We start from the raw sequence: 24,016 nt of genomic DNA, 5'->3' as shown, positions 1-24,016 counted from the left end.
TTTTATGTCTTTTTAAAACACTGTTTACTTGTAAAGGAATTTTATTTCTAATGTATCATTGATCAAGAAGTAATGAATAGTAATAGTTATAGAACTTTAAGTCCATCACCATAGAGGTTGTCTGGTTTTACCACCTCTATTTAGAGGCGGGGGGAACAAACAGAAATACCTGACTTGTCCAGGTTCATTCAAATAATGGTACAATGTTGCAGTTAGAAATTATATCTTCTTAATCTTCTTGTTTTTAATCTGTTTGATAATTATCATTGTAAAGTTATGGACATTACATCCTGTTGTTGAATTAGAGATGTGTTGGGGAGATAAAACAGTATTATGAGCACACCTTTACTCCTACACTGTTTTGGTGACTGTTTAAGGAGATTTTCTTTTGTAATCAATTTGGCTTTCAAATTTGAGCGAAGAAGTGAGAATTGATGCCTGTTATTGCTTTATGGTAAAACTGAAGTACTTGGATCTTATACTTGGCTCACAGAGAGTGACTAATTTGGACTGGGGTTAGACAAATTTGGAATACAGGTTTATTTGCAATGGAGGATTTCACTGTAATCTGATTAACAAGCCTTTCCTCCTTTGCTCTATCTACTGGGACAGGCTTTGGCCTGTATGCTGTTTTTATGTGGCCAGCAAGCTAAGAATGGGGTTTGTTTATTCACATTTTTAAGAGTTGGGGGAAAACACAAAGATGAATATATGACAGAGACCTTATGTAACCTGCAAAGCCTAAAATATTTGCTACCTGGTCCTTTATAGGAAAAATTTCCCAACACCGGGATGAGGGCGTGAAAATGGCTTTATTAGTATAGAATTTGATCTAATGAAATGTTTTGATTTGTTTTAAACATATCCTTTTTTTTAAAAAAATAGATTTTATTGATTTTTTACTGAGAGGAAGGGAGAGGGAGAGTTAGAAACATCGATCAGCTGCCTCCTGCACGCCCCCTACTGGGGATGTGCCCGCAACCAAGGTACATGCCCTTGATCGGAATCGAACCTGGGACCCTTCAGTCTGCAGGCCGACGCTCTATCCACCGAGCCAAACCCGTCAGGGCCATAAGAAAAATCTTGATTCTTTTCTTTTCTAGAACAGGCTCAGGTACTTTTTTAAGTTAATAAACTTTATTTTTTAGAGCAGGTTTAGGTTCACAGGAAAATTGAGTGGGAAGCACAGGAGTTTCTGAATATTCCCTGTTCCCACATTTGCAAAACTTCCCCTATTATCGACATCCCACACAGTGTCGCATTTATTACATTTATCATAATCAATGAACTGACATTGACACGTTATTGTTAGATAGACCCTATCCACTTTAACTTTTCAGTTATCACCTGCAGTCCATAGTTTACAAGAGGGTTCTCTTATGGTGTTGTACATTAAATAGGTTTTCACAAATGTATAATGACATTATAGTCCATACAGAATAGTGAAACTATTAGAGGCCATAAGGAGCCTCTACTCTGCCTAGTTAGACTCTCTTTAAAAAGTTTTCATAGACCTCCTTACCCAGTGATTTAAATTATTTTTATGTCTAATTTTTCACCTCTATTGAGGTGAATAGATATAAATACTTTAAATTCTTTTTGTTTATAGTTCTTGAACAATTACAAAACTAAAACGAATTATAAATTAAATGCCATTAAAACTATAGAGCTGCCCTGGCCGGTGTGCTCAGTGGTTAGAGCGTCAGCCTGCACACTGGATGGTCTTAGGTTTGATTCTCAGTCAAGGACATGTACCTGGGTTACAGGTTCTATCCCTGGCCCTAGTCGGTAGGCAACTGATCCCACATCAATGTTTCTCTCTTCCCCTCAGTGTTCTCTTCCACTCTCTCTAAAAATGGACGGAAATAATAATCCCCACTCCTTGGGTGAGGATTAAAAATAATAATAATATATATATGTATAAAACAAAAAAGTATTTTACTTTTCCCTGATTTACTTTATTATTTCCATTTTTAAGCATTATGGATCATCATAGGAATCATTGTCATTATCATGCATATTAATGTTTTCAACCCAATCTATTATTTTGATGGGCCATTCTAATAGTACACTGCAATAATAGTGCTAAAAATAAGTACTCATTTACCGAAAAGTTCTTTATTGTCTATTTAAAGCTATTTATTGCTATGAAGTGTTGGAAAGTGGTTCATAAAAAGAACCAGTCTGGCCAGTACAACTGAATATAGAACTGACAGCTCCATGACACTTTTTTTTAGTTTGGCATACTTGTTCTGTCTGAGCTTGGCACAGTAGGGTTATAAATACCAGTGCAGAGGTGGGTACTGCAGTCTTCTTGCAGCATTTAGATTTAAAGATGGTCACTCAGAAGATCTATGATATATATAATTTTAAAAAAACTTAACATAAAAATGAAAACAATTTTTAAATTCTCAGAGAACTCATGAATCTCCAGGAATAAGTCCTTAGATCCAAGAAACTACTATTAACATAATATTGCTAATAACTAAATAAATTTATGAAACAGTATCATGTAGTATTTAAATAAATTCACAATTTAAAAAAAATCCTTACCAAAATATTGGATAGCTAGCCTAATTTTAAACTTTTAAAACTTGTGCCAAGTTTAAATCATATGAGTGTTTTGTTATTAATATTTTTAAGAGTGTTTACTCGAGATTCTTCAAACTGAAAGCTGAAAGAGAGTATTTTGTTCCTTGTAGATTAAACTGTGATGACATAAGAGTTGAGCTTCCTGAAAAATACCCACAGAGGAAGCCATTTGTAATAGGATAGAACTAGAGACTTAACAAGAGGAACAGAGACACTGGGAGAGAAAATCCTGGAGGCAACGTCTGCCTCTTCAACTCTGTAGTTTCCTGATTATTTTCCATCAAATTACCTTTCTGGTTGAAGCTAGTTCCAATTAGGTTTTTCACTTAGCACTAGAAAGCATCTGTGTGTGTGTGTGTGTGTGTGTGTGTGTGTGTGTGTGTGTGTATGTTCCATATTATAATTGAAAAGATTTGTTCTTTTTTTACAGGTGAAGATGGAGCTGGGAAAACAAGCTTAATAAGAAAAATTCAGGGAATAGAGGAGTACAAGAAAGGAAGAGGATTGGAATACTTGTACTTAAATGTTCATGATGAAGACAGGGATGGTGAATATCATCTATTTGTAACCTAAGTTTTCTGAAGTCTTTCCAAGGTGCACTGCTGCTCATATTAGTCTGGAGTGTGCCATTTTTCACTAAGAGCCCTACTATGTGATGCCTATCAGTAAATAGTTATGTTTAGGCATACGTTTATTGGTTTGGGATTGGGATTCATAGAGTCATACTTTTAAACATCTTAATGTATTCTGGTGTGCAGACCAGCTTTCTTGCTATCATTGAAGAATATCAATTTTCAGTTCATTTTCCCTCAGATGATTAATAGTATCCCATGATTGTTTGCTGACTCCCCTTTATCTCCTTTTCATTTTTTGACATAAAAATGTCATCTCCCCAGCTTTTCTTATCTGATCAACCATTTTTTTCTTCTATAGATCACTTGCCTTCTCATTTTTATATATAATATCTTGAATATGCATGGCTCTATCTGCTGATGGTAAGAATAGCAACATGTTATTCAGTCTGTGGTTTGGGATTAAGAAATATGAAGTAGAGGATGCTGATGTTCCATGTTGGCAGTTAAATCATTTCCCTGAATATTTGATAGGCCTTTACTAAATTGGTAGATGTAACCTAAGTAGTTGAACTTTGTCAAAAGAGGCATCTCCTGTGGAGATGATCTAAAATACCAAGTATTGTTAGTTGGATGATGAAATAACTTAATCCTGTTGCCTTGGTAACTTTCCTTTGTCTGTTGTAGATCAAACAAGATGTAATGTGTGGATCTTAGATGGAGATCTGTATCACAAGGGCCTCCTTAAATTTTCACTGGATGCCATTTCTCTGAAGGACACTCTAATTATGCTGGTTGTTGATATGTCAAAGCCTTGGACTGCTTTGGATTCTTTACAGAAATGGGCAAGTGTTGTTAGAGAACATATTGACAAATTGAAAATTCCTCCTGAAGAAATGAAAGAAATGGAACAAAAGTGTGAGTAGTCTAGAAATACTAATATAGATTTCAAAAACAAATTTCCTAACTGGCAATCATAATTGTTGGGAATTTTTTACTTTGAATAAAGTTAAATGAAATAAATACAATGTGAGTTCTCTTTTTGAAATTCAGCTTAAATGCTATGCTAGATTTTAATATAGTTTTAAATTGGAAATGTCTACATAATGGCAGACTCTTTCGTAGAGGTGCCTTAGCTCCTTTGCCAAAAGGCCATATGTGTTCATTTTGAAAAGTTGTTTTCAAGATTTAAAAAATTTGAATCTTTCTTCAGCTGCTCATTTTCAGCCGTTAACTTCTTGATAAGCAAAACAATCTTATCAACCTTGTCAAAATGAAATATGTCCAAAAAGATGTTAACAACCTAAATATAGGGTGTCCCAAAAAAAGTATACACACAATATCTGTAGATTCTATTACATCTTGAAAATGTATTTTTTCACATTGAAATTTATTTTTTTATTTTTTAAATAAATCTTTATTGTTCAGATTATTGTTCCTCTTTTTTCCCCCCATAGCTCCCTTCCACCCGGTTCCCACCCCACCCTCTGCCCTTACCCCACCCCCCACTGTCCTCATCCATAGGTGTACGATTTTTGTCCAGTCTCTTCCCACACCCCTTTCCCCCTGAGAATTGTCAGTCCACTCCCTTTCTATGCCCCTGATTCTATTATATTCACCAATTTATTCTGTTCATCAGATTTTTTTATTCACTTGATTTTTAGATTCACTTGTTGATAGATATGTATTTGTTGTTCATAATTTTTATCTTTACGTTTTTCTTCTTCTTCCTCTTCTTAAAGAATACCTTTCAGCATTTCATATAATACTGGTTTGGCGTTGATGAACTCCTTTAGCTTTTTCTTATCTGTGAAGCTCTTTATCTGCCCTTCAATTCTGAATGATAGCTTTGCTAGGTAGAGTAATCTTGGTTGTAGGTTCTTGCTATTCATCACTTTGAATATTTCTTGCCACTCCTGTCTGGCCTGCATAGTTTCTGTTGAGAAATCAACTGACAGTCGTATGGGTGCTCTCTTGTAGGTAATTAACTGTTTTTCTCTTGCTGCTTTTAATATTCTCTCTTTGTCTTTTGCTCTTGGCATTTTAATTATGATGTGTCTTGGTGTGGTCCTCTTTGGATTCCTTTTGTTTGGGGTTCTCTGTGCTTCCTGGACTTGTAAGTCTATTTCTTTGACCAAGTGGGGGAAGTTTTCTGTCATTATTTCTTCAAATATGTTTTCAGTATCTTGCTCTCTCTCTTCTTCTGGCACCCCTATAATTCTGATGTTGGTACGCTTGAAGTTGTCCTAGTGGCTCCTTACACTATCTTCATATTTTTGGATTCTTTTTTCTTTTCCGGTTGGGTGCTTTTTGCTTCTTTGTATTTCAATTCTTTTACTTGATTCTTGTGTTCCTCTAGTCTGCTGTTGGATCTCTGTATATTATTTTTTATTTCAATCAGTGTATGTTTAATTTCTAGTTGGTCCTTTTTCATATCCTCGAGGGTCTCACTAAATTTATCGGCGGTTTCTAGGAAATTCTTGAAAAACCTTATAACCATGGTTTTGAACTCTATGTCCAATCGTTTGCTTTCCTCCATTTCTTTCATTTGTGACCTGTTTCTTTGTCTCCGCATTTTGGCTGCTTCCCTGAGTTGATAGAGTGGCTTTGTGTGCCAGGTGTCCGATAGGGCCCAGTGGCTCAGCCTCCCCAGTTACCTGAGGTGGACACTCTTGGTGCACCGCTTTGTGGGCTGTGTGCACAGTCTTGTTGTAGTTAAGCGATGATTGTTGTTGGTATCACTGGGAGGAATTGACCTCCAGGCCAATTGGCTGTGAGGATCAGCTGTGTCTACACTGGGAGAACTTCTATGCTGGAGACACCTTTATGAGACAAGACTTGCAAAAGCCTCTGTGCTCAGCTTGGATGGGGCGGAGTCTCAGGGCGGAGCATACAGCAATGGCTTCCTGTCAGCCCTGCCCTAAGAGGCCCCTGAGTCTCAGTGTCCCGTGGTAATCGCTGCAAGCACTTCTGAGAGAAAGCCGCCCTCGAGTTTCACCCGCTGCCAGGCAGTCCAGTTTCTCCCCGAATGAGTCTGGGTCCCCAGAGTCTCACCCGGAACTGGAGTTCAGAGCAGTCAGGAGCTTTTGTCTCCCTCCCGATTGAGAAAGCCAGCTGTGTACTCAGTTGCCAGCCCTCTCCGCGTGTGCGCCTTCGTACCTCTGCTTTCCGCAGCTCCTGTGAGTCTCAGTGTGCTTTTCTCTTTTCTTCTAGTTGTAGAATTTCCACTTAGCCAGCCTTCCTGTGGTTCTGGATGGTGTCCGTTTTGTCTTTTAGTTGTAGTTTTGAAATTGTTGTGCGAGGCAGCAGTTTAGGTGTTTACCTATGCCGCCATCTTGGTTTCCAAAAATGAAATGTATTTTAATAAACATTGCCTTTACAATTATTCAAAGTGAATATACAATTTTTTTGGGGGGGGATACCCTGTATAAAGATGTTAAGCTGGTTTTATTCAGATAAGTACATAATATATTTTGTACATGCTCATGTAAATTGGAAGTTTTCATGGATATTATGGAAATGATGTGGGTCATTTCTAACTGTAAACCAGTTGCCACAGTTCGGAATTTCACCAAGAGCACTTCATTTGTCAGTGTTGTGCTTTGCTTAAAAAAAATATACAGATGGAATACTGCTTTTCTTTGTTATTGTTAGTTCATAATAACTTTTTGGGGAGAATTGACACTGTAATTTATATGCAAGTAAACAAAAAACTTGAGAGAATATATATCCTAAATCATTAAAAAAGATGTCTAGCTGTTCTTAATCTATACCTTTCTTTCCTGTTGGCCATTGCCTTGGGTTTTCGTCCCCCCTCTCTAAATTTATACTCTAGCAGTGGTCCCAGGACTACCAGCATCAGTATCAGCACAGCTGGGAGCTAGTCAGAAAATACACATTCTTAGTCCCCACCACAGACTACTAAATCAGAAACTCAAGTGCATGCTAAAAACTTGAGAAGCACTGTTAGATTTCAGCCTTTGGTTTAAAGGGTAGTAGCTACCAGAGCTGCTAAGGGTAAATCCTTTGTTCTTAGAGGAACCGCACTCAAGTGTTCAGGATTCCCTCTTCCTTGACGCCATGTAAGTTTAAGATACTTTCTTCCTTTATATCTCTGTATAATATTCCCTCACATACTGTTTTAATCCTATGCTGTGGATAATTTGTTTTGCTTTTAAACATGAGAAGCAGTCTTATATGGGAATCCCAGTCTTATATAGGAGTCACTGGTTGTTTCTTTGAGAATTCCTCAAAGAATAATAACTGAGTCAAAGTATATATTGTTTAGGCTCTTGATACATTTACCTTGTTTTAAGTGAAGATTTTGACAACCTTGCAGAGGAGTTGTAAAAATTTATCAGTGTTGGTAATACCTCATTAATTCTCACCAGGGTTAAAGAATGAATGTGGCCCAAGATAGCTCCTATGTAAAAAGAAGATCTGAATAAAGGGTTTAGGGAAGGAAGCTAATATTTATAAAATCATCTAGGATTGTCATTTAAATTGTGGAATTCTCCCTGCCCTCTTCCTTCCCCTCCTCACACATACATTTTTCTTTTATCCTTTCTCAGTACTCATTGTGAATTAGAGAAGATAGAGAGACAAAGCTAGATTGTGACTTGCCTAAAGTAATTTGCGCAAACTAAACTGTGCCTACGTTGAATCCCACTCTTTAGAGCCGTTCAGTGTTGTACTCTGCCTCCTAATAATTAATTTGGGATCAGTGTTTCTGTACTGTCCTTGAAATAGTTTTCACAAACCCTTTTTGTTCTTTTACACAAGACAAAGTATAAACTCTAGTAACATATATATTTAGATTATGGTAGAAAAGCTACCTGCTGAAATAAAGCAATTTCTAAACTATGTATTAAATTATTTACTTTGATTTTCAGTGATTAGAGACTTTCAAGAATATGTAGAGCCAGGAGAAGATTTCCCAGCCTCTCCTCAGAGAAGAAATACCATGTCACAGGAAGACAAAGACGACAGTGTGGTTTTACCCCTGGGTGCGGATACACTTACACACAACTTGGGCATTCCAGTACTAGTAGTTTGCACAAAGGTTAGTTTGCTTCCTAGAGATTCTGTTACTGATATTAACCAAGGATGAACAACTGTTTTGTTTCCCGGACCCTTTTGGAGTTGACACATTATTTTTTCCTAGATAATTTTTCTTAAATATAAATAATAGTTTGAAATAATTGAGTGATATTTACATGTTGGTTTTATGATCTTGAACGTAGTTTCTTTGAAAGAAAACTTTACTTTGGATATTCTCTTTGTAATTGAATATAATTTTCCAAATTCCAGTTAGACTTCATTATACAGTCAGTTTAAAGAAATAAACACAGGTAAGATGATAAGTTAATTATTAATTTTTATAAATTTTCCACATTAAATGTTGGAATACTAATATCCTAATATTAGAAGATTATATACTTTAAAAAAAATAGACTCTTAAACATCTACTTTTAACACCTAAAATAAAATAGGCTTTTAAGCACTTATTATGTGAAGTTAATATGCAGTTATCAGGGACTTTTTACTTATTTAATAAAGAGGTTCTGAGAGGATTGCTAAAATCAAAATTCTGTTCATTTAATCTGTCACTATATACACTTTATAATAAAGTCAAATTTCCTTTAAAAATGATTTATCTATCAAGTTTATCTTCTCTGTAAGTCATGGAATAGTTAAGAAAATGACAGAACAAATAAACCCTTTCGAGATCTAAAATTATTAATATTTTTTGTAATACATAAAATTTGCATATATATAATTGAAGGAGTGTATGGAATTTATTCATCTTGGGGGTAAAAATGATAAAAAAAATTTAATCTAGCTTAAATTTTACTTTAAACACTACAAAATTTATCAATAACAGTTGTGGAAGGGTAGCATTTAAATCAAGTGTGTTATCTGCTTTTCAGATGATGATCCTGCTTTAGTTAATTTGTTACTTATACCTTTTCTTTAAGACTATTTTTAAACTCTCACACTAGAATCCTCTTGTGTGTGGTTTGTTTTTGTTTTGCTTGGCAAAGAGTTGTTTATTAGCAGATATTTTCCTGCCAATTACACAACAACTTGCTTCATAAATTTCCAAAGGAGAAAACTGTTAAGCTTAAAGAAACCTGAATCATTAAATAATGTCATAGATGCATAAAACTTTCAAGCCAGAAGAGATCATCTACTATATTTCACAGAATCTGAAGCACCATCAGGTGTTCTTCAGTTTAAGAGCTTTTAAAATGTGTAGGGGGATGGGAGAATGTGTATGCTGGGGTGGATGAAGAATGGTAGTTCCACAGGGCTTAAAAACTAGACATTGAGATTCAGAGAGACTAAGCTTCTTGCCTTAGATCCAGATCCTCTTCATATAAAGATTTCTTTACATATCAAATTTGACCCCAAACTTATCTATCTATCTATCTATCTATCTATCTATCTAAAATAGAGGAATATGCAAATTAACCAGGACGCCATAATGTCACAACCGAACAGCAGGGAACTGGGGCTGCATGGCGCCTGGCCAGGGTGAGGGATCTCAGGCCGCGCCCCCCCACCTGGAAGGGGTCTGGGTCTCACCCAATGGGGGTGGGGCCAGCTGGGTCTGGGTCTCCTGCGTTTTCGAAGTACATATGGATGGTGTGCAGGGACTTGACTCTAGGTCCTGCGGCAAGCCCCAGACTCTGACAGGAAGGAGATTTTCATATTCATTTTACTAATTTTCTCCAACACTTCTATTATAGAGAAAGGGCAAATAACAATATTAAAATATTTCCTCTAATTAATTCCCTTTTAATGTGCACGAATTTTGTGCACCGGGCCACTAGTATTAGGTATAATGAACATTATTGTTTATTTTTAGATTTTATACCTTCAATTCAGAAAGGTTTTGGTGAAATATTTGAACATGCCTTTTTTTTTCTGTAACATTTTTCTGTAGCAAGTAGAATTTAGAATTTGTTTCATTGATTGTATAGGTGACATTTAAAAAATAGCCTGTAATCCCCCCCGTTTTTTTGCTATTGGTGAAATTGTAGTGAGAGGGAAAAGGCACCAGAAGAGAAATGAAGGTCAACAGAGTTATCAGATAAACAGAGGAACAAAGAGGAAATAGTGAGAGATGCAGACTCCCTGGGAACATAGTGTTTTATAGAACTAGAATAGATTTTAGATCTTAAAAACTTTGTTCTAGGACAGTGGTCGGCAAACTGCGGCTCGCGAACCACATGCAGCTCGCGAGCTGCGGTTAGCCGCTCTGTTGACTAATGAGTTTGCCGACCACTGGGATAGGGGCTTAATCACAAGGAACAACAACAGCCTGTAATTTATTGGAATCGAGAGTCTAGGTCAGTGGTCGGCAAACTCATTAGTCAACAGAGCAGCAAACTGCGGCTCACGAGCCGCATGTGGCTCGCGAGCCGCAGTTTGCCGACCACTGTTCTAGGACATAGTTGAATTAGCAAGTATTATAAGCTTGTCTTGTTCTGTACTAAAACTTTCTCTTTAGTGTTTTCGCCACATTCAGTATAACTTTGAATTCAATGCCTTTTAAAGAAATAAAATTATTTATTAGTCTTAAGATTCCAATTAAATGTCTCTAGACAAATAGGAGTAATTGATATTCTAGGTCCTTCTGTTCAAAGTGGTAGTTTTGTGATATTCCCCCACCCAAAATTGAACTGTTTAAATCATTATATTTAAACTTGATTATTTAATGTATTGTTTTTTAAATTATTTTAACCCAACAGTGTGATGCCATTAGTGTATTGGAGAAAGAACATGACTATAAAGATGAACATTTTGATTTTATTCAGTCACATATCCGGAAGTTTTGTTTACAGTGTATCCTTTTAATACATTGATTAGTGCAATGTACCTTACCTGTTTGTTTGTTTGTTTGTTTTTAAGGAAAGGAATTAAATTGATGGGACTTGAGAAATTCCATAAGCTTTGTTCCTTCTCCCTCTGGCTGGAAATATAATTTTAGTTCTCAAATCATTTATATCTGGGTATTTTGAGATATAAAAGCAAATATTGAAGTATATAAACTTGATTTGCTGTGTTTAAAGTACTAAAGAAAATAAATATTAGTCTTATTTGGGAAAGTTTTAATGAGTATGCATTGTAATCATTCTGATTAAAAAGTTGTATTCATACCACCAATGTGTTTATATCCTAAAATGCTGAGATGAAACTGTTATGAAACCTAGTGTGTATTATCTTTTTTTAAAGTTCAATTCCCAGTTATAAATAGAATAATTCAATACTATTAGTATAATTAATAATCTTTTAGCTGGGCATTACACTATTGACATTCTGTTTTAGAGTCTGAATAAATGAAACCAGTCGCCCTTCTCCCCCCCGCAAAGTGGTATTCATTTATTGGGTGGGTGGTGGGGCAAGATCAACATTTAGGTTCGTGTGTTCTCATCCTATATAATAAAACCCTAATATGCAAATTGACCAAAAGGCAAACAACTGGTCGCTATGACATGCACTGACCACCAGGGGGCAGACGCTCAACGCAGGAGCTGCCCCCTGGTGGTCAGTGCACTCCCACAGGGGGAGCACGGCTCAGCCAGAAGTCGGGCTCAGGGCTGGGGAGCGCAGCGGTGCTGGCAGGAGCCTCTTCCACCTCTGCAGCAGCACTAAGGACCCCTCGGGGGTCCTGGACTGCTATAAGCCTCAGGCCAGGCTGAGGGACTCCCCCCAGTCCATGAATGTCATGCACCAGGCCTCTAGTTTTTAATATGTTTGGTATGTTATCTCCACATATAATCTAAAGTAGTGGTTTCAAAATCTGGCTGTGCCATCTAAGACTTACTAAATGGGAACATTACAAGGTCAGCTAGAGGATTTTGAAAAGCTTTCTGGGTGATTTTGATGATCACAGGGTTAGAAAACATATCATAAGGAATCTTGTCTAGTCTGGGTTACAAGAATTAGATGAGCCAATTAATAACATGTACAACTAAAAGGAGGATAAAGTGAGGGTTAGGAGTGAATGCTTTTAAGAGAATTTACTGTCAAAAACTTCACCACAGTTTGAGTGCACCAAAGGGAGAGAGTTGTGCACCAGATAGTTTGTGGTTTCATTCCACAACCAAAGCTTTTGGGTCTGAAAAGTAAAGAAATGATATTAGGAGTAGGTAGGAATGATAAATAATATACACGTATTTATAGTATCAATAGTTTTTCACTTTCATTAATGGACATTTAATTTAAGGACCACTTAATAGAAAGCCCAGCTGAATAATGAATAAGATCACTCTGCACTGGTAGTTTCCCTTTCCTTTTTCCTTCAGTACTTTGTTCTCTCCATGGCCCTTTCTCATGTCACATAATGGCTGAGTCAGGTTGAATTAAAGGGCATTAGTCTATATAAAGAGTCTTTAAAAAGAGAACAAAAAGTGAAAGTAATTGAAGTAGGTATATAAAGCCCTTTTTATCTTTGAAGATTACAAAATTTGAGAACAGCCTCTTTTAAGACGTATTAATGCTCTACTTGAAAATGTAAATACAGAAATGTAATCAGGAAGTAAACTGTCCACTGAGATAATTACAGACCTTTTAGTAGAGCTAGTTGACTTTAAAGGATACAGAATGTGACAAGTCACTTCAAGATAGTGAGGTGTGCCCTAACCGGTTTGGCTCAGTGGATAGAGCGTCGGCCTGCAGACTGAAGGGCCCAGGTTCGATTCCAGTCAAGGGCATGTACCTTGGTTGCGGGCACATCCCCAGTAGGAGGTGTGCAGGAGGCAGCTGATCCATGTTTCTCTCTCATCGATGTTTCTAACTCTCTATCCCTCCCCCTTCCTCTCTGTAAAAAATCAATAAAATATATTAAAAAAAAAAAAGATAGTGAGGGGTGTGTGTGTCGGTGAGTGAGGGCAACAGTTCAAAATCACCTTTATTTTTAAATTTTTAATTGCAATGCAAATTTTTTAGCTGTAGACATCTTTCAAATTATAAATTGGTTCACATGAGAAAGATCATTGATGAAAAATTTACACAATTAAGCTTTTACTTAAGACTATGATATTTATTTCTACCAAGATTTATGCTAAGTAGTATTTAGCAATACCACTTTTAGGTTCATGTCCTAGCAAATATGCATTTCTCAGATTAGAAGTCAGCCCATTCCCAGCATTTCCTTTGGCATAATTTACCTTCTCGTTCAGGACACCATGGCCAGTGTCAGAATTTCTGATAGCCTCTCTGACCACATTGTCAGTAGTCACACTGACCCTTTTTTCACAGGCCTCTTTTGATTTATCATGTTGTTTGGGTAAAAGTTAGGATCAGTTTTAATTAATATATCATGTGATATTGTCTTAGCTCAAGTTTTGGCCATGAAATTTACTTTACCTTGGATCATTTCTGAAAGCTTCCTAGTTATACTTATTGGTTCATCTTCTCTTCTTTTGTGGGTCTCTGGAGCTTTGTCCCCAAAGTCCTCATTCCTGGAACTAGTAAAAATCATAAGAGGTACTTGGGCAAACCATTTTTGTTGAAAAGGCAAACAAAACAGTTGTTGATAAATAATACCCCTCCATGAAGTTTAACAAAGCAATTGCCTCTTCATGTGCTTTAACTAAAGGTAGTAGTAGTGCCAGTATTACTAAATTAACCTTTTCTTTTTTGGCTTAATGAGACTTTTGGTTTTATTTTATTACTAGAGGCCCGATGCACAAAATTCGTGCATGGGTAAGGTCCCTAGGTCTGGGCGGCGTCAGGGCCAATCTGTGGGGTGATTGGGGGGGGCCCCCTGCTGGCACCCGCCTTGGCCAGCCTGGCGCTGCCTGCTACCCGGCCCCGCTCCCTGCCACCGCAGCCAATCGCCTCCCTCTGCAGAGGCGACCAGCAGGGTGATGGAGGGGCAGTCCCCTGATCGCCCCACTGCCACAGGTCACCTCCCTCTGCAGGGCAACCAGGGGGGCAATCGGGGAGCCCCTGCTGGCACCTGCCTTGGCTGGCCTGGGGCCTGCGGGCTTGAGGCAGCTCCTGCGTTGAGCACCTGCCCCCTGGTGGTCAGTGCATGTCATTCCACTGGTAATTCTGCCATTCGGTCGATTTGCATATTAGGCTTTTATTATATAGGATAGTGGTCGGCAAACTCATTAGTCAACAGAGCCAAATATCAACAGTACAATGATTGAAATTTCTTTTGAGAGCCAAATTTTTTAAACTTAAACTTCTTCTAATGCCACTTCTTCAAAATAGACTTGCCCAGGCCATGGTATTTGTGGAAGAGCCACACTCAAGGGGCCAAAGAGCCGCATGTGGCTCCCGAGCCGCAATTTGCCGACCACTGATACAGGATAGCTTATTATAAAATGTCTTATTTGCCTTTTAGCCTGCATTTAAATATTTTATACTTTTGAAATATTCAATGACTATAATATAATATACCTTTAGACATTATTTTTGAAATGAATAAATTATGTAGCTGTGAATGTTAGGCTGAGAACAAGAACTTTGTGACCTGTTTGTGGAATTTGTCCAGAAATTTCTTTAATGGTTCTATTCAGATGGTGCAGCACTTATTTACACGTCAGTAAAAGAAAACAAAAATATAGATTTAGTATATAAATACATCGTTCAGAAACTATATGGATTTCCGTATAAGATTCCTGCTGTTGTGGTGGAAAAAGATGCAGTATTCATGTAAGTATGCTCTTAAATATATTACTTTATCACGTATTGTTGCTACAGTTGGATGGTGAGTCATCATTTTCAGTTTTGAGGTGAGACCAGTAGAGACCTTTCCATGATGAGTAGGTGAGAATCTGTCCCTAGACTGTTTTATTTATAACCTGCCCTTTCCTATTTATCATTGTCTTTTAGGTTTACTTCTGGCCTGAGCCCTCTTCGAAAGGCCATGTTATTGCTATCTATCAATATATCTACTTACTCTTTAAATGGTTATGATATAAATAAAGCACCCAATGTATAATTTAGACATGATTTTAAAAAGTTACCTGAATAAAATTGGGAGGTGATTTAGTAAACCATAACTTGAGCCCTATAATTTAAAAAGCTGATTAGTTTTCCATAATTGGTCAAATTTTTTTTCATAAAAATGTTCCTTTTAAGCTGATCATGGCTTAAATGAAAAGAATGACTACATAAATGCTTGAAAATTTCTCATGTGTGTTTCTTTCCAGTCCAGCGGGGTGGGATAATGATAAGAAAATAGGAATATTACACGAAAATTTTCAAACATTAAAAGCAGAAGATAATTTTGAAGACATTATAACTAAACCACCTGTTCGAAAGGTAACAGTTTTAGTATATACACATATAGTCTCAATACTTATGCCTTTAAACTGAGGGGGAAGTCCATAATTTTAAGATTGTAAGGTAGAAAGATAAAAGTGTTTTATCCTTTCAAAGGGGTTTCTAGGTGTAATTTGGGGTTGGTAATGTATCATTCAAAATAAAGATCTGTTTTATCAGAACATAAAGCAGCTATTCAGTTACTGAATCATGCCTTAGCCTTTGGCATTTTTGTATTAGAAAATATTAGTTCAGGGTTCATGTTTTAATTGAAATCACAGATTAGTATGAGTGAGTATATGGATCTTGAACAGTTTGAATAGGTAGAAGCTGTGAACTTTCTAACCTAGAGCTCAGATTTAGTCTTGACTATTACATGTCACTCTTATGACTGTTAAATTGGGTTTCAGAAGGTACTTTTTCTTCATATATCTTAATTTCATGTTAAGCAGTTCATGGTGTTCTATAATTAGGTATTACAGACATTTCTGAAAAGTTGTATATAGTACTTCTCACTAACTTTGAATTTGTATGTTTGAAGAAAAAGTAATTTTGATCTAACATACATTAAGAGTCTTACTTAAGAATCCATTTCATTCAGCAGCTGTCTTCTGTTTGTGGGTAATCAGAAAAAAGAAAAGTAATGTCAAATGAAAAATCAGTTGATGTGGTATTTGGTTTCGATGTCTATTAAAGAAATGCACACATCAAAAAGCAATGGTTTCCCCCAGTTTTTCTTTTACCAACAAGTTGGGCTTTGTTTTAGTTGTCTTGATCGAGCCATGTTTAGGCACTAGGTGCTAACTAGGAGGGTGTGATGTAACAGTAAATCAATACATGGGCCATCTCTCGAGTGGTCAGAAGGGCTATGCAAGTGAAGCAGAGGGGAGAAACAAGACTGGGACCAGAGGCATACTGTTGTTGAAATGGTTAGAGAATGTCCCTGGTAAGAGGGGAGAGAGGTGAAGGTAGAGGGAACCGGAAGTGCACGTGCCCAGAGGCAGGAATGCCCAAGGGGTTAGGAGATGAAAAGCAGAGTTAAGGTCTTTTGGGGCCTCACTGGGGCTGCAGAAAGGACTTTGGATTTCATTCTTAGAGGGATGGAAAGTGCTTGGAGGGGGCGTTTGAGTAGAGGAGTGATGTAATCTGATCTAACCTTTTAAAAGGATCACTCTGGCAACTGGTGGAAATAAACCATGTGTGCATGAAAAGCCACTTGCTCCTGGTTTCCCTGAAATAAGAATGTGATGGCTCTTCTGTCTGCTGTATAATTAGGAAAAATGAGTTGCAAATGTCCCCGCTTCTACTGCTTCTAGACTTGCTCATTTATGCATTGCTCATTGCTCATTTCAGTTTGTGCATGAGAAGGAAATTATGGCAGAAGATGACCAAGTATTTCTTATGAAGCTACAGGTATGAAATTACATCATAAACAGACTTAGTGTGGTTAATGGGTAAACTGTTATTGTATATAGTTTCTTTAAAAATACAATACAGCCCTAGCCAGTTTGGCTTAGTGGATAAGCGTTGGCCTGCCGACCGAAGGGTCCCGGGTTCGATTCTGGTCAAGGGCACATATCTGGGTTGCAGGCTCCTCCCTGGCCCGGGCCCTGGTCAGGACGCGTGGAGGAGGCAACCAATAGATGTACTTCTCTCACATCGATGCTTCTCTCTGTCTTTCCTTCTCTCTTCTACTCTCTCTAAAATCACTGAAAAAATATCCTCGTGTGAGGATTAAAAAAAAGAAGAAGAAAATACAATACATGTTATATGAGTATCTAACCTAGAATTCTGTTGTGTTTTTTCAGACCCTTTTAGCAAAGCAACCACCAACTGCAGCTGGGCGGCCTGTGGTCAGTATTACAGATTTTGACAAAATTATTAAAATGCAGTGCATACTGCTTGAGTTCTTTATTTCTTAAAGCATATACATGTCTCATATGGGTGTGCTTTAATATAAATGTGAATTAAGAATTCTTCTGGAATGTGTGAGATTTTTTAAAGATAAATTTTACTCCCTTTTAGATGACTTAAATGGTAAAGATCTATTTTGCAGTGTTTGTCATGCATCAGTTTTGAACCCTTTATATATGTTATTTTATAAATCCTCACAATAGCCCTATGAGGCAGGAACTATTATTAGCCCCATTTTGTACTGGGGGAAATGGAAGCTTTGAAGGACATTGGCTTCCCTAAGATTATGCAGTTGGTAGGGTGTAAGTCCACATTGGAACCCAGATCTGACTCTCAAACTTACACCAGTAACCACCCTTCATTACTCAATATGTTTTCTTTTTCCATTGAAGGGAAAATTAGTATTCTAAAATGTGAAGGGTCTCTGGTATTTTCTAATAATGAAGATGTTAGGGTTTGGCAGTGAATGAATTTACAACCAAGAGAAGAAATGCAGAGAGAAAGTTTATTTTACTTTCCCAGAAGGGAAAGGCCTGGTACATTGCTAATCAATACAGGGCAAGAAATAAGCACCTTCCCCTTTTAAAGAGTAATGGCTGCTGTTGCTAGGTGACAAGAAAGGGAGGAGGATTTGGGGTTGAAGTTGAGCAGACATCAAGGAGGTTGTCTTGAAAATATAGTTTGTTTTTCAGGAGATGGGGACAGATGTCCTAGGGAGGTGTCTTATTAGTATTTTTCCTAAGCCTATAAAATGGTGGTTCTCAACCTTTTTTTTGGCCATGCCCCACCTAGGCATCTCTAAACTCCTGATGCCCGCCCTGTGACATATAATTCTTATTATTCAAAAAGTGAATTCATGCTCACATGGAGGAAGCCTAAAAGGCCATTAACTTGGTCTAAGCAAGCTTCCAAAGAACATGGCACCAGTGAAAGAGAAAAATAAAAGAATGAAAGGACAGTTGAAGTACTGAGGAAGAAATCACTAAGAAATTGTTAAAAAAAATAATAATAATATGAAGTGACATGAAAAAATAGCAAATAAAATTTCAAAACATAGATAACTGAAATTCATAAATATGTCACTATATATTTATACACTGTATATGAGGCCCCTAGAACCATAAGAAATGTAAAAAATTCACTGTTAATAATTCATTCTCAAATTGCCCTCTTAACAATCAAATTGTCCCCCTGTAGAGCGTGTGCCCCACATTGGGAGCTACTGCTGTAAAGCATGCTTAGAGGAAAAGTTATGAAGAGTTCAGAAGAGGCTTGTTTGAAGGGGAAGAGGCGAGGGAACAACTGTCTACGAACTAGAAACTCCTTGGTGTGAATTATCCCTGAGTTGTAAAAACAGCAGGGAGGAGGGGGAATGCAAGAATGTAGCCTTGAGAGTAGCTTATCTTGTCTTGCAGTTTGAACAGAGGGGCTGTTTGAATCAGAGGAGCTAAAAATACTGGGATTTAATTAGCAGATGCTTTTCATAAATTGTGGAAGGCCACAGCAAAGAAAAAGGCCTTTTTTTTTTTTTCTGTCCTTAACAGAGGACATGATTGCTAAACAGTTTTGTCAGTGGTTTGCAGTGTAAAAGAACAGATGGGGTACAGTTGCAAAGTAATTTCTTCTATAATAATAAAAGCATAATATGCTAATTATACCAGACGTCCTTCTGGATGTCCTTCCTTCCAGACAAAGCTGTAGCGGGCGGGGCAGAGGCAGCAGCAGTGGTGGGTGGGGGCCAGGGCTAAGGTCCTTACACGAATTTGGTGCATCGGGCCTCTAGTTTATAATAAGAACTTTTGTGAAGTTTCTAGTTTCTAGTTTTTATAATTATGGCTTTCCTATTACATAGGATGCTTCACCAAGAGTCCCAGGAGGCTCCCCTCGAACACCAAACAGATCAGTGTCATCCAATGTTGCCAGCGTGTCACCCATCCCTGCTGGGTCAAAAAAAATTGATCCAAACATGAAAGGTACATTTCTTCTTTTTATTGGAGAAAACAACACAATACGTTTTCAGTAGAAAGAAATCTACACAGAATCACCTTTTACCATAGCAGTTTTTGTGCAATAGCTTCTAGTCTTTGTCTCTATAGATATAATCTCATAGTTAATCAGACTGAAAACTATTTTACAGTATAGTCTTAATATATTATTTTTATGATGGAAGCTTTATGATAGCTTTGTGTTTATTTAATCATTCTCCTATGGTAGGTCATTGAAGAAATTCATATTTTTATAATAATAGGTTACCTGCAATTAACATGAAAAGCTATATGCATAATCATATAGGAGTATTAGGTAATTTTTTATAATACTTGAGGCAGATATTTTTCAACGTTATATTTTTTCAGAACCCCTTTCAAAGCAGAGATATATAGCAACTAATATCTGTTAATATGCCTTTGGCCTTTTTAAAAGAACATTCTAATATTTTGTTCTGTATGAGTAGATTAGAGAAGTTACCCAGCCTCTAAGATCAAAGTAGACTTGAATTTGGAACATATAGCTCTTAAATTTCAAGTCTATTATTCATTTTCTGTGTGTGATTACTAAAATAATAATTTGTAGAGAAACCTGCTGTTTTGATTGAAAGTTTCTGTTTTTTGTTCTATAGCTGGAGCTACAAGTGAAGGTGTCCTGGCAAATTTCTTCAATAGTTTGCTGAGTAAAAAGACTGGTTCTCCGGGAGGCCCCAGTGTTGGTGGTGGCAGCCCTGGAGCTGGGGCTGGAGGTGGAAGCAGTGGTTTACCACCATCTGCCAAAAAGTCAGGTATAGTTACCGGAGCTCTTTTTTTTTTTTTTTTTAAATAAAACAGCTTTATGGAGGTATAATTTACATACTGTGAAGTGAAGTTCACTCATTTAAAGTATACAGTTCAATAGTGTTAGTATAGTTACAGAGTTATGCAAACCATCACTATAATCTAATTTTAGAATATTTTCATATCCCCAGAAAGAAACCTCCAACCTATAAGCAGTTACTCCTTCCCTCCTCTGGAGCCCCTAGTCCTAGGTAACACTAATCTGATTTCTGTTTCTGTGGACTTGCTGATCAGGAGATTTCATATGAATATGGCTTCTTTAACAATGTTTTCAAGGTCCTTTTATGTTTCAATATTTCAATATTTTATTTCTTTTTTACTGCTGAATAAAATTCCATTGTATGGATATGCCACACTTTATCCATTCATCAGTTAATGGACATTTATATTGTTTCCACTTTGGGTCTATTATGAATAATACTGCTATGAATGTACATTCCCCAAAGCAAGGTATGAGGGTCCCAATTTCTCCACATTCTCTTCAACATTTGTTATTGTCCATCTTTTTTATTAGAACAGTCCCAGTGTTTGTGAAGATGCCAGTGTGTATGAAGTCCCGTCTCACTGTGGTTTTGATTTGCATTTCCCTGATGGCTAATGATGTTGAGAATCTTTTCATGTGTTTCCGACCATTTGTGTACCTTCTTTGGAGAAATTTCTGTTTAAATCCTTTGCCCATTTTTAAATGGGGTTATATGTCATTTTACTGTTGAAGTTTAAGTGTTCTTTAAATATCTGTGTACTAGACCCTTATCAGGTAAGGGATGTGCAAATGTTTCCTCTCACTGAATTGGTTGTCCTTTTACTTTCTTGATAGTGTCCTTTGTAGCACAAAAGTTTTTGATTTTGATGAAGTTAAGTTTCTTTTTATTTTGTTGCTCTAACAGACTTTTTAACCCATTCTCCTTTTTTAATCCCACCTCCTTCCCTGCCTTGTCACAAATGCCTGCAACTACCATGTTTTCGAACCTTTTACAGGTTTTTGGGTATAAATTGAATTACTCTTTGGCTTTTCTTATGGACAGTGTAGAAGATTAAGTTTCTTAGTATTGCTAATTTAGTTACCACTAACCCATCTTCTTTCTGGATTTCAAAATTTTATCTTCTATTTTACTGTTCTTTTTGTCCTATGCCTTTTTTGAAAATATCTTTATGAGATTAACTGATAGGTGCTAGTTTTTACTTCCATTCAGACTCCACAATTTAAAATGAGGGAATTTATTTTTAAATTAGTATGTTTATGCCACTTAATGTTAACCTAAAAATAAAAGACCAAATGAGAGACAATAGCATTTATTTGAGATCCAAAAGAATAGCTAGTCAGGAAGCACTGATTCAGTCAGAAACCTAAATAATTTTAGGAGACAAAGGCCAGGGGGATCAGGAATATTTATGAGAAAGGGAAGGGGAACAATTCCATCAACTACTCAATTATGTCAGCTTCTAGAAGAAGGCAATTCTATAAATACAGATAAGCTAACATAGTGATGCTAATTCTAAAGAATGTTTTTAATTTTCAGTCTTGTAGCTATAACAGTCTAATTTCTTGTTGTCTTTGCACACAGTTGTTTGGGATACAGTGCTGCTTTAGGCCCAGTCAAAGATTATTTTGCCCTATTTTAGCATTCCAAAGGTTGGAGATATCCTCTGGGACCGCAGCTCTGACTCCATTTTAAAGTGGTTTTGTTTATATATGTTTTTACTTTAGTATGCTACATAACATTAATGAAACCATTGGCAGTTTCTTTAATGAGGAGACATTGCTATAAAAGATACTATTAGTTATATCTAAATCTCATTTCTTTTTCTTCAATGTAGGCCAGAAGCCTGTCCTATCAGATGTTCATGCGGAACTGGACAGAATTACACGAAAACCAGTCACAGTTTCTCCTACATCACCAACATCTCCTACGGAAGGAGAAGCTTCTTGAAGATACCAAATAAAGCCATTTATTCAGTTTTCTGGGATAATGTAAACTTGCCTCTGCCTTTTCCTTCAAGAGTGGAATTAGGGAGCTGCAGTGTTTTGTCAGATGGACTAAACTTACATTTTTTTTTTTTTTTTGTGGTTGCCCATTTTTATAAAAGGAAGCTATACAGAAGAAAAATTATTCTTCACTGTAGGATTGCTATTTGCATTGCCACTTTGCATAAGGAAGTAAGTTTGGATTTTGAAAACCTCAAAATTTATAGATCTGAAATTCAACCATGTGATCATATTCTAAAGGCTACTTAAAACATACAGGAAGGTTTAGGGAAGGGCAGAAAACAATATGCTTTGGGCATTTGACTGACTTGGAAGTCCAAGCTTATTTTAGTTAAGACTATTGAAAATCATTTTTTAAAATTATGTGTTAGCTTTACTGGAAAAAAGATGATTATCAAATTTTCCACACCAACATAAATATACCACCACAAATGGAATATGCTGAGAAAACTATCAGATAGCATTTGATACACTAGTCATTGTCTAAATCAATGATCCTGTAAGTTGTTATCAAAATACAATTTAAAATATTGGTCAAGATTCGTTTCTTTGAGAAGAATAGAAAGCACACTGCCTAAATGTGTAAAAGAAAAATGCAGAGGTTATTAATGTAAAGCGGTAACAGTCTTTGGATTTGTCTATATATATGTCATATATATGTATGTCATATATATATGTATATATATATGGCTCTGCCTTAATACACCCCTTTTTTGTTTGTGACTTTCAATTGTAATCAGTTAATAAAGTATTTATTCTCTGCATTCAGGTTCAAATAACTTGTTGCATTCTCTTCTATTTAAATTTGTTTTTTAAAGTGTTTGACTAATTAGGATTATTAAGCATTCTGATTTTTCTACCTGTTTCTAAGAGACTGAGTACATGAGATTCAGTATCTTAGTAAGTTTGCTTAAATTGGGAGTTTACCTTGATCAACAAATCTTCCCCACGTGACTTGAACTGCAGAATCCTGTGTCAGCATTCCTAGTAGATAAAAATACAGCCTTTTATCATTAATTAATGCACAGAAGCTGTTTTTAAAAGCTTGTCAAATGCACTGACACATAGCTACTCTGGTAGAGGTGAGAACACCTGTTAGTAGTTCTACTTTTCAATATTTAGTTTTCAGTGCTTGTTTTAGAACCTTCATACGAACAATTTCATCTTATTGAAGTTCACCTAAAGGACACTTATACATTTGACCTTTGAGTCATTTCAGATAATTGGAAAATGTGGTTACTATACTTTAAATTGGGCTTTGTTAGTACTTAAAAATACGTATTTCAAAGATTTTTTTTCCAGCAAAATGTTGAAGGATACCAGTTCACATAATACTTTCATTAGAACCTTAAAGTCTGTTTAGTTTTATAATAGTATTTGGCTCCTAATAGTTGAGTATAAATGCTAAAAATATATGAGGGTAATAATTTGTTTCAATGTGGAAAAATTTAGTTTGTTCAGGGCATGGAAAAACATATCCTTGATAAACATCAGATGAAAAATGCCATTGATAAAATTTTTAGTCCAGAAAGTGTTGTATAATCATGGTGTTGTAAAGACCAATTTTTCTAAACTAGTACTTGATAAAGTAAGAGAAACTGATGAAGGAAAGAAAATTGTAGACTGTATATTGAGCTCTGCTTTGCTATGGCTGCTGTGTTTGCTTGTTTAGACCAACTCATTTTTTTCTGTATGACATTGGACTTGTATTAGAAAATCCTTGAAATTAATAATTGAGTTGTTACTTGAAATAACTGTAATTGTTCCCTTTATATGAGATTCCGTTTTAACTAATCTAAAACCTTGTGTTTACCATATTTAAGCCTAAAACCTATGTC

At 36.4% G+C, this 24,016-nt stretch overlaps 1 protein-coding gene across 1 annotated transcript in view; it reads left to right on the top strand.

The window, feature by feature from the left end:
* Positions 1-22,942, top strand: part of DYNC1LI1 (dynein cytoplasmic 1 light intermediate chain 1) — a 32,488-nt gene extending 9,546 nt beyond the window's left edge. The window contains exons 3-13 of the mRNA XM_080675698.1: positions 3,023-3,139; positions 3,852-4,082; positions 8,057-8,226; positions 10,922-11,015; positions 14,705-14,840; positions 15,341-15,452; positions 16,806-16,865; positions 17,261-17,305; positions 19,219-19,339; positions 19,984-20,139; positions 22,010-22,942. Coding sequence (XP_080531824.1) covers positions 3,023-3,139; positions 3,852-4,082; positions 8,057-8,226; positions 10,922-11,015; positions 14,705-14,840; positions 15,341-15,452; positions 16,806-16,865; positions 17,261-17,305; positions 19,219-19,339; positions 19,984-20,139; positions 22,010-22,122 — 1,355 coding nt within the window. The 3' untranslated portion in view covers positions 22,123-22,942. The remainder of the gene's footprint in view (positions 1-3,022; positions 3,140-3,851; positions 4,083-8,056; positions 8,227-10,921; positions 11,016-14,704; positions 14,841-15,340; positions 15,453-16,805; positions 16,866-17,260; positions 17,306-19,218; positions 19,340-19,983; positions 20,140-22,009) is intronic.
* The last annotated feature ends 1,074 nt before the right edge of the window (positions 22,943-24,016 follow it).

Source organism: Plecotus auritus (genome assembly GCF_963455305.1).
Source record: "Plecotus auritus genome assembly, chromosome: 6".
NCBI lineage: Eukaryota > Metazoa > Chordata > Mammalia > Chiroptera > Vespertilionidae > Plecotus > Plecotus auritus.
Note: the sequence above shows the minus strand (reverse complement) of the source record. Positions and strands in the feature narration are given on the sequence as shown.